Source organism: Camelina sativa, chromosome 5 (genome assembly GCF_030686135.1).
Source record: "Camelina sativa cultivar CO46 ecotype springtype chromosome 5, ASM3068613v1".
NCBI lineage: Eukaryota > Viridiplantae > Streptophyta > Magnoliopsida > Brassicales > Brassicaceae > Camelina > Camelina sativa.
In genome coordinates, this window is record NC_141884.1 from 3,200,763 (window position 1) to 3,211,619 (window position 10,857).

Sequence of the window (10,857 nt, forward strand, 5' to 3'; positions counted from 1 at the left end):
AGCTATGAAACCACAATATCAGTACTAAGTTTTAAGTCAAGGTATAGGAAATCCTTACTCTAAATGGCAAGCCTCGTTCTCTTGAAGTGTTAAGTTTCTTCACAACCTCTCCATAGATGTATGCCTTTTTCTCATGAATGGGTATGTTAGCCAGAGCCACAAGTTCTTTGCCTGGAGTTGAGGACACTCGAGGACTTGAAGCCACCGGCACTAGTTGACCAGCATGAGCCTCTCTGCTTGTATCAGCGAAATTCGTTTTAGGTAGCATTAATATTCTGCTGAGGCTCTGAAGGAAGTCACGTTTTTCTTTTCTCCAATCCTCCTGCCAAGTTAATTCACATGCAATATATAGCATCCAAAACCTCTAATATATCCTGTCACTAAGCAAATCATCCATATCCATGAAAAGTCTCTTTAAAGATTATTGATTGCATAGTACAATTGACAACTTTTAAGTAGGAATCAACAAAACGCCTCTGTAATGAGTTATCAATCTTTCTATGCAAAAGCATAACGAGAAGAAACCAAATACTAGGAGGAAAAAGAAGTAACGAATAAAGTTAAAGTGGAAATATGGATAGCAAGAATACAAACCTCCAGCACTTTCATCATGTAGTTGATAAGAATGAATACGTAATCTTTATTTCTTATCTGAAGGATACAATGTTTATAACGGAATGAGCCTCCGGGACATCACCGGATCAATAACTCGATTCCAGAGCAACACATACGTCGCTAACAATCACCAAACAATGCATAAAACTGAATAACGAACAGAGTAAAGTCTTATATACAATCTTAGTCACGTGCTCCTTCCTCTCCTACGCTTCAGTCGCACGTGTCTTCTTCCTTGTGTACACTATGTATGGCTTATCAGTAGTCATTAAAGCTTCGAACATTATCCTTTTGGGCTTCCTGTATAGCTGATACCATAGCCATTTCATGAACCTAAAACAAAACAATAAACAACACACATCATAATGGCCATGCATCGCCAACCAAGACAATCAATCTATATTATAATATATGTAGTAAACATCCGAGAAACAAAAGTACCTGTTGCAGGTATTCTTCAACGCTCGTCGCCTCAGCAGGAAACACATCCTCAAATGTTGTCTTTGAAGAGTATTTAAAAACGGCAAAAAAAAAAAAAAAAAAAAAAATTAGAAAAAAACATCATATAGTGGCAGAAGAAATTAATCACATTTGAAAACAGACGGCGAGCTGACAGATGTGTAAGCAAGAAAGCAAGAGATGATGAATTCGTTTGCAAAAAAACAAAACTACTTATTCTTATCTCAAGGCAAAAAAAAACACAAAGTAATCCTTCAAGCACATTAGAAGAAGAATCACAACTAAAAATGAAAGATAGAATAAGACAAATATTCACCTTGAGCTCAAAAGATTTAAGATCACGAGCTAGTTGCTCTGCATTGATTCCCTCCCGTGCGAGTAGTCTGTAATGTCCAACAACAACAACAACCAAAAAAGACAACAGAATCAATGAACCATTAAAAAAGGAACCTCCTTTTGTTCTGTAACTGACAATGTGGTTTCTCAAACGTGTAACAATAATGCAAGAGGTGGATCCCCAAATAACGAAAGCTGCGTGATATAAATCCAAAAACCAATCTCCAGCGGGAAACAACTTTGCATAAACCATGTACTCTCATTAGAAACCATGTGATCTAAACGTTTTCAATGCTTTGTAAAGTCCAAATCCAATATCTCAGAAGGGGATCTCAAAAGGGGGGGAATAAACGAAAAAATCAGAAATGGGACTACCTTTCAGACATGGTGGCGATAGTTTTAACGGTTTGAATCAAAACACGATCGGAGTTGGAGTTACGGTTCTGCCACCTCCCGAGAGAAGAAGAAAAGAAATCACGGGAGGAACCATTGGGCTTGGCGATGACAGTGGTGAGAGCACTATCGGCGAGAAGAGGGTTGGTTGGACCACCGACACGGTTGGGATCGCTGTTGGAAGACTCATTAGCAAAGGTACGCCACTCAGAGGTCTCATCGATGGAGTGAGATTCCAAGGCAGCCGAAAATGCACCGACTCTCTTCTGTATTTCTATGGACTGGGAAAATGAAAACCATGGTGAAAATTCTATAAAAGACTTAGGCTCCAAACAATGTTAGATGAGAAGTTACTTACTTTGTCATATAATCCAGCTTCCTGACATTGATGCGCAGCTTCAACCAAGAACTGCTGTCGCAATCTAGAATCAGTAAAAAACCTTCCAAGCTGACCTTCTTCACCAGAACCTCTTTCCCCAAGCATAAAGTAAAGGCCACCTTCTCGAAGCAGAATCTCAGTCAGCAGCTGCTTCAGCATAAAGTTTCTCTGCCTCTGTTGATCCGTATTACTTCTTCCAGACCAAGCTAATTGTCCCCCACCTACAGTAGCAGCAGCTTGTGCATAATACTCTACCGCCATTTGGAAATCTCCATGATGCAAAAACATTGACCCATATTGCCTTATCATGCTAGATGCCTCAGCATTAGGATCCATCACACTTAGTTTGTGGCCAGTCCCAGAGCCTTCTGATAAAACGGAATGGTCCACTAGACAAATAGCTATATGAAGAGCATCGATATTATACCCTCCATCTCCTGCTTCTTTGGATAAGTGCATGATAGCTGGTAGCAACTGAATGCTGAGAAGCAAAACATATGGATATACCAAGGGGTCTTTACCATTCTTCGTGTAGTATGAAGGCTCAAATTTATTGAGATAGGCCTGAAGATCATCTAAACTGTACGGTGCAAGGCCATCATTCAGGACCACAGATGAAGATCCACCAGTGACGTCCCTTATGCATGATAATTTGAACCATAAGAAATCTTCAATTGTGTTGAATAGTGTAGACAGATCCCTCAGTATGCGCTCAATTTGCCTACGGGAGCCAGAAATGATGGTGTAGAGTAAAAGTTTCTTCTGCATGTTGACTGATTTTCCGCGAGTTACCTCAGCACCAGGAGTATCATAAGCGTCCTTAAAACACATAGCAGGCTGTACAAAAAGTCAAAACTAGGATCAGTAGAAAGCACACCCAAACAGTCAATATGAGGGTAGCCAGTTAAAATGGCTGCTGCATAAGAGGTAGAGTGCATACCGAACAAAAAGTTATAACAATTCTAGCTTGACTTCTTAAAGTAGTTAGGGGAAATTAATAGTTTTCAGCTAGACGTATCGACAGTAATTCAAGGAAAGTGAACTAGTACTAAGTTTTAAGTCAAGGTATAGGAAATCCTTACTCTAAATGGCAAGCCTCGTTCTTTTGAAGTGTTAAGTTTCTTCACAACCTCTCCATAGATGTATGCCTTTTTCTCATGAATGGGTATGTTAGCCAGAGCCACAAGTTCTTTGCCTGGTATTGAGGACACTCGAGGACTTGAAGCCACCGGCACTAGTTGACCAGCATGAGCCTCTCTGCTTGTATCAGTGAAATTCGTTTTAGGTAGCATTGATATTCTGCTGAGGCTCTGAAGGAAGTCACGTTTTTCTTTTCTCCAATCCTCCTGCCAAGTCAAATTCACATGCAATATTTAGCATCCAAACCCTCTAATATATCCTGTCACTAAGCCAATCATCCATATCCATTGTCTTTTTAAAGATTATTGATTGCATAGTACAAATATACAATTGACAACTTTTAAGTAGGAAACAACAAAATATGCGCCTCTGTAATAAGTAATCAATCTTTCTATACCAATAAGCGGACAGCATCAAGAGATAATGAATTCGTTTGCTAAAAAACAACTTAAAAAAAGAAATTTGTTTGAGGACCATGTGAAAAGAAAACTACTTATTCTTATCTCAAGGCAAAAGAAACACAAAGTATTCATTCAAGCACATTAGAAGCAGAATCACAACTTAAGATGAAAGATAGAATAAGACAAATATTCACCTTGAGCTCAAAAGATTTAAGATCACGAGCTAGTTGCTCTGCATTGATTCCCTCCCGTGCGAGTAGTCTGCAATGTCCAACAACATCAAAGACAATAGAATCAACACTTGCTTGTGGACACTAGCTACTCCCATTTGAAAGGTTGAGTAATGAAGGAACATTTCAATTGTTTCATTCTCCCACCCAAATTAGCACTCCACAACTGATTGAAAATATAAAACTGAAGGTGAAGGGGATTACCTAGTGGCAGCAATAGACTGAGAAGGAGCTTCGTTCCTTAGGGTTTTAGCCTTGAGCTTCTTCGATAACGCTTCCAACTGAGCAGCTTTAACCGCATGGTTGGACATCCCGAGGTTAGAGCAGAACCTTCTCTGCAATATCAGCAAGTAGAGAGCTATGAAACCACAAATTCAATGCAGCCAACAAATTAATCACATTTGAAAAGCTGAAGGCAAACTGAGAGATGTGTAAGCAAGCAAGCATACAAAGGAAGGAGTCTAATGTCTTCGATACCAATAAGCAGACGACAGCAAGAGATGATGAATTCGTTTGCAAAAAAACAAAACTACTTATTCTTATCTCAAGGCAAAAGAAACACAAAGTATTCATTCAAGCACATTAGAAGCAGAATCACAACTAAAGATGAAATGTAGAATAAGAGAAATATTCACCTTGAGCTCAAAAGATTTAAGATCACGAGCTAGTTGCTCTGCATTGATTCCCTCCCGTGCGAGTAGTCTGTAATGTCCAACAACAACAACAACCAAAAAGACAACAGAATCAATGAAACATTAAAAAAGGAACCTCCTTTTGTTCTGTAACTGACAATGTGGGTTCTCAAACGTGTAACAATAATGCAAGAGGTGGATCCCCAAATAACGAAAGCTGCGTGATATAAATCAAAGCAAGCACATACAAAGACCAATCACCAAGCGGAGACAACATTGCATAAACCATGTACTCTCATTAAGAAACCATGTGATCTAAACGTTTTCAATGCTTTGTAAAGTCCAAATCCAATATCTCAGAAGGGGGGGTGATAAACGAAAATCAGAAAATGGGACTACCTTTCAGACATGGTGGCGATAGTTTTAAAGGCTTGAATCAAACCACGATCGGAGTTGGAGTTACGGTTCTGCCACCTCCCGAGAGAAGAAGACAAGAAATCACGGGAGGAACCATTGGGCTTGGCGATGACAGTGGTGAGAGCACTATCGGCGAGAAGAGGGTTGGTTGGACCACCGACACGGTTGGGATCGCTGTTGGAAGACTCATTAGCGAAGGTACGCCACTCAGAGGTCTCATCAATGGAGTGATCGAACACCAACTCCGTCTCCTTCTTACAATCCGTACAATACGCATCCGACATGATTACAGAAGAACCCTATGTTTTTTTTTTTGTTTAACCAAGAAAAAATAAATTTAAAATCAACAACCCTAAAAAATCGATCAGCAGAAGAAGCAGTAGCTAGAACCAAAGTTAAGAGCAGAACTAGAGAAGTATTTACATTGACTTTCATGTCGTATGAGGCAGTGGCCAGGAAGTAGCCTTCTCGTGGTTCATACTTCACTTGAGACACAAGGTTAGCATGAGCAGGGATAATGTTCAATGACTTTCCCATTCTTAGATCCCAAGTAGGGAACTGACTATCCTCACCACCAGATGCCAAGTGATAACCATTAGGAGAGAAGTTCACTGAATCAAGCCCATAAGAAGCTGCTAATGTTCCAACTTGTTGAAATGCAATTCCATAGACACTGCGACTGTGACCTTCTTGCAAAAGCAGCTCTGCGCCCGTGTTTATATCCCGCAATCTCCAAGTTTTTGTCAAAGAAAAAAAGAGAAAAAAGAGAAAAAAGAGAAGACGGCACATGTTTTTTTAGTTTTTTTTTAGGAATTGCAAACCTAGAGCAAGAACCACTGCTGCAACAATAGAAGTAATCACCACAGGAGTATTGAGTTTTATGGCTGGGTTGCGTTTTTTAGAAAGTGTTTGAAAGTGATGAGTAGAGTTGAAGTTGATGTGAGCAAATTTGTTAAAGTTCAAGCCAAAACTAACATGCTGCGAGATTAGTTTTTTCTCCTCCTCAGGGACAAGAGGATTAGGAGGAGGAGGAGAAGAAGTCATCCTGTTCAAAAAACATCATCATCATCATCATCAGAGCTTATTTGAGGCGATTTTGGCGCCAAAATCAATTTGGGGATAAAGTTTCGCTAAAAAAAATTCACCTGAGAACTAATCTAATCAAATCTAGTGGAAAAAAAAAACCGAACAGGCGAAGTCACTAGAACAACGATCATCATACAAAAACAAACTAGGATGAACAATTAGGTAAGTAATCGATTTTCCCGCCAAAATCAATTTGGGGATTTCGCTAAAAAAAATTCACCAGGAGCCCTGAGAACTAATCAAATCTAGTGAAAAAAAAAACCGAACAGGCGAAATCTGAAAAACCTAGGTCATGCGAAGCTAAACGGGAAACCAAAAAAAATTTCGAGGTTGAAGATGAACCGATGTACCTGAGGAAAACAAACTTGCGAGTTTATTTATTTGAGGCTTGCGTGAGTCTTGTGATAAAGCTGAGACTGAGAGAAACACACAATTAGGTCAGCGAAGACGATGAATGTTCAGAGGGAAACGAAAAAAAAAGGGATGTTCAGAGGTTGAAGACGATGAATGTTTCTTTTTTCTTTTTTTTTTTTGTTTATAAGGGGAAAAAAAACGAATTAAGTTTCCGCGTTTAGACTAAACCGGTCTAATAACCGGTTTAGTTTTAATTTCTTAATTAGCTGATTACGCAATTAACTGAATTTTTTTTTTTTTTTTTTTTTTTTTTTTTTTTTTTTTTTTTTTTTTGTTACTTACATGTAATTTCTTGATTACGCAAGTAAACTGAATTTCTAATTTCGTAAAAAAAAAAAAAAAAAAAATTAATTACGTTCCGCGTTTAGACTAAACCGGCTAATAACCGACTTAATTTTAATTGTTTTTTTTGGTTCACTTTTGTTTTTGCCTGAGATCGAGAGAGTGGGATAAAAATAAAAATAAAAATAAAAAGCTATAATATTTTTCTCAGACGAGAGAACGAGTTTAATTTGGAACTCAAATCCAGATCGTGGGGAACGAAACGAGCCCAACGAATCCTCCGATCCATGGCAGCTCGTAAGAGAGCTTCTTACGATGTACAACAACCCGTAACATGTTTTGTTCCTGTGAGATGCGTTCTGAGGCGTAACATGTTTGGTTTAAAAAAACTCAAATGTTCAAGTGTGAGTTTTTTTTTTTTTTTTTTTTTTTAAACTTATCTATCCATCTACTATGAATCTAGTAGTATCCTAGAGAGCAGATATAAGGAGCATCTAGCTTTAGTCATATTTGTTTTTAAAGTACCCTCTGTGGTCATTGCCATTGCTAATAAGAGCTGATATAAGTCATTACAGAGGCGCATATTTTGATGTTGCTACATTGTTTTCCAAGAGTGTTGGTAATCATTCTAACATGTTTCTTGGTTTTCTTTTAATCCTGTCTAGGCTGCTCTTACAGTTAATTTCTTATGAGAAAAAAGACATTAATTTTAGTAACTTAAACTCTTTCAGCAAGTGTTGAGGTTATATAGCAAAGAGCTACCTGACATGAGATACGCTTCAAACACTGCGAAACAATCTGCGTTTCTTGAGAGATGTGTCTCTAAAGGGTATAAATCTTCTCTTTATCATTAGTTCATAACCTTTCTTTAGTTGTTTCAAGTTGGACTTCTGTTGAGAATAAAACCCATTTTCTTAATCGCACTTATATTGCAGAAAGTATTGTTCATTGGTTTTGAAGTCCACGCTTGGTGGAGTCTCAGATGAGGTAATTAAGAACCTTTGGTGATTTTCTCTCGTTAGTTCTTGATCAGAAGCAGCTTAAAGATATGTATTTTCTATGAACTTTTCACAATTTGAAAATCTTATGCACTTAGGAGTTTGCTGTTTTGTTCCAATAGGCAGAATCTGTTTTATTTAATCTACCAATGCATCCCATTTAAGATTGTCTGCTTTACTGCATCTCAATTGATTATTTGGCGTGTGCTTTTTGTAGATCTTGGCTGCAATCACTTATCAAATAGTCCCTGCTGATACACAGTATGCTGAGATACCTCTTGCTGCTGTAACATACACACACCAGAAAAAGGTTCGTTTTGGTCTTAGAGCAGACACTGCCATGGATATTTATAACGACGAGTACTTCAGCTGGATTAGAGCAGACACTGCCATGGATATATTATCACAGGGTCATTGGAGTTTCAACTTTTTATCTCTTCGTTGAAGGCACTGCTGCTTCCCCAAATGCATCTCGAGTTTTGGAGACCATCCCTGTGAGCTTTCTTTTTTTTGTTACAATTGATCTCTGTTCGTGAATCCTGATTTTGTCTTTTATGTTGTAATTCACAGTGACATTATTTGTTTGCAGGGTGTAAATTTTATATACAGGACAAGAGAACTAGAAGAAGAGCAAGCTAAGAGGTAGTATTCTTGTGTTTTGTTTTGTCCTTAAGTTATGGATTTAGAGCTATCTAGGTAAAGATATGAAGGACATAAAGGAACCAACTGATCTGTTTTTCTAGACAAAGCCTAGAAATAGTGGTATAATTGATTGGTGTGCTATCTTGATATATTAAAAGTGAAATGGTTGTTGTAGAGGTGTTATTTTTGAAGTTCCATCTCATTTTGGTTTTACAGCCGGATATGGAATGAGACTTGGTTGGCGAAGTTTTTCTACAAACCGTGTAATTACGAATTGTTCGTGAAACAAAACTTGAATATGGAAATGGGCATCACTATGGCAAGGGTACTTGTTACGTTTGACTTATTCAGTCAGTCAGTCACTAGAAAAAAATGATAGAATAGCCAACTTTTTTCACATTCTCTCTCCTTTTGCTTAGGATGCTGCTGGTATGGAGTGGATACTGCATCTTGACACTGATGAGCTTGTACATCCTTCTGGAACCCGTGAATATTCCTTGAGAAATTTGCTCCGAGATGTTCCTGCAGAGGTGGATGAAGTTCTCTTTGCAAATTACGTGAGTTAGAAAAAAGTCTTTCAAGACATTGGAATTGTGGTTTTTCCTTCGGGTTTGGATAACTCGCAAATGTTCTTGTTTCAGGAGAGCAGCGTTGAGCGAGATGATATCAAAGAACCTTTCACTGAGGTACACAACATTATCATATAGAGCTTCCTATATATCTTGAGATGTATGCTCCTATGAGTATCTATAACATATCCCAAAGTGTTTTTTGTAACATGTAGGTATCAATGTTCAAGAAGAATTTTAAACATCTTCCTCGAGATGTTTACTATGGAAACTATAAAAAGGCAACTCGTGGCAATCCAAACTATTTTCTAACCTATGCAAATGGAAAATCTGCTGCTCGGATTCAAGATCATCTTCGGCCCAATGGTGCTCATCGATGGAACTACAAATGAAGAACCCAAAGTATGTTCTTGTCCTCTCACCTTGGCTTAGATATTCTTTTGCTTTCTTAATCTGACATTGATCCCATCTTTTTTGCGACAGCGTCATGGAACGACAAATGCCCTGTCTCCTGAGGTTTTGAGCTTTTTCATGTGTTCACGCATTTTAGATTTGTTGTGAGACTCACTTTTATCTCTTGATGATTTGTTATCTTCAACTTCTATTTGCGGTTTAATCCTCACTTCAGCTACAATGCTTTTGATGAATTTCTATTAAAAGCTTTGGGCTTCCCTACAAAAACGTGTTAACTGAAGACTTAACTCTGAAGCATCAATGTGTCCTTGTGTGTATGGTTCATCCTTGTGTCTGTAACTATAATTTCATTCTTTTTAAAATCTGTTGTTTCCCTTTACCTCTTAAGCCTCCTTACTTTGTTCGTCATTTTGTTTCTCTGTGACATGCATCTACCTTTCTTTCTTCCCCTTTTAAGTCAATAGACATTGCTCTTCCTTCGAAAAATAATCCATAAGGCCTGTTTCTGATCTGATACAGGTGATTTTGAGTATTGTACTCGGATCTTTAGGATGAATCAGAGAAGGTTGAGTCTCTCACTACTTATTTTGTTTCTCAAACATGGGAATGGTTTTCAGCATGAGGAGATCTACGCTGTTGTAAAGTAATTCATTACGATGGGAGCGTTTGCGGGTGCTTGTGAAATGGTCAGGTTGGCCAAACGAGGTTGTATGCCAGGCCAGCTTTAGGGTCAACCAAAGATATGGAGAGCGACCTGCTCTAAAGTCAGGGTACCAAGATTCTATATGACACTGATCAGCTTTTCCAGTGCAGAAACAGTTATCGAAATCTGCAGCTGCATGTCCGAGGGTTTCTGATGCAGACATGATAAAGAGTCTCTACAGACAAGTTTTGAATGGCCGGTCTGGGATTCGGATGACAAGGGTAAAAGCTTGGTTGAAATTTCTCTGACGCAAGTAGACAATATTCCCAGCTGTTCTCAGAGTGTCCCCCAGAACTTTTGATGTCCTAGCTAAAGACAGAGCCTTCAAACTTCATTTCTGAACCTTCATATTCTATCATTGCGAAGTGTTCAAGCAAACATGCATGAACTAAATGATTCAATTTACATACTTGTTTCTTGTTTTACTTAATTGTGTGTGTTTCAATCTCTGATAATGACACGTTTTATTCCACCACATCACATCAAAATCATAACTAAAAGGTTTAATTTTGACACACACTTTTGTTTTCTTGTCCGGAAGTAAATCATAATTAACAAAAAGGTTTTACAACAATTAGTACACATATGTTTCCATTTTACGATTCCAACAAAATTGTTACTCCCTCTCTGTTTCACAAAAATAAGTTATTTAAATTTTTTTTATATATAAAGAGCGTTATTCTCCATTTTCAATGTATTTTTATGCTAAATTTTTTAATTTATCCTTAAATCTACATTTTATTTTAT

The 10,857-nt window shown here is 37.9% G+C and overlaps 2 protein-coding genes across 13 annotated transcripts; one reads left to right on the forward strand and one right to left on the reverse strand.

Annotated features, from left to right (window-relative positions):
- Window positions 1–620: 620 nt before the first annotated feature.
- On the reverse strand, window positions 621–6,627 carry LOC147943224 (nuclear pore complex protein NUP93A-like). The gene is made up of 12 exons (XM_087513024.1): window positions 6,439–6,627; window positions 5,426–6,047; window positions 4,985–5,301; window positions 4,589–4,655; window positions 4,158–4,288; window positions 3,918–3,984; window positions 3,265–3,528; window positions 2,162–3,019; window positions 1,786–2,084; window positions 1,391–1,457; window positions 1,057–1,116; window positions 621–948 (listed from the first exon to the last, which is right to left on the reverse strand). The coding sequence occupies exons 2-12, from the start codon at window positions 5,789–5,791 to the stop codon at window positions 874–876; spliced, it is 2,571 nt and encodes an 856-aa protein (XP_087369150.1). The 5' UTR covers window positions 5,792–6,047; window positions 6,439–6,627; the 3' UTR covers window positions 621–873.
- A 309-nt stretch (window positions 6,628–6,936) lies between these two features.
- LOC147943225 (glycosyltransferase-like At2g41451) lies at window positions 6,937–10,540 on the forward strand. Of its 12 annotated transcripts, none has more exons than XM_087513044.1 (11): window positions 6,994–7,188; window positions 7,360–7,403; window positions 7,516–7,613; window positions 7,720–7,771; window positions 8,000–8,276; window positions 8,372–8,424; window positions 8,641–8,749; window positions 8,844–8,981; window positions 9,066–9,110; window positions 9,209–9,395; window positions 9,477–9,786. In XM_087513044.1, the coding sequence occupies exons 7-10, from the start codon at window positions 8,723–8,725 to the stop codon at window positions 9,383–9,385; spliced, it is 387 nt and encodes a 128-aa protein (XP_087369170.1). In that variant the 5' UTR covers window positions 6,994–7,188; window positions 7,360–7,403; window positions 7,516–7,613; window positions 7,720–7,771; window positions 8,000–8,276; window positions 8,372–8,424; window positions 8,641–8,722; the 3' UTR covers window positions 9,386–9,395; window positions 9,477–9,786. The 12 variants fall into 11 exon arrangements, 5 of the variants coding, with proteins under 5 accessions (XP_087369171.1, XP_087369168.1, XP_087369172.1 ...); XR_015598248.1 differs by lacking the exon at window positions 7,360–7,403 and adding an exon at window positions 9,927–10,540 and having other exon boundaries at window positions 6,937–7,188; window positions 9,477–9,550; XR_015598249.1 differs by lacking the exon at window positions 7,360–7,403 and adding an exon at window positions 9,927–10,540 and having other exon boundaries at window positions 6,937–7,188; window positions 9,477–9,509.
- Window positions 10,541–10,857: the final 317 nt, after the last annotated feature.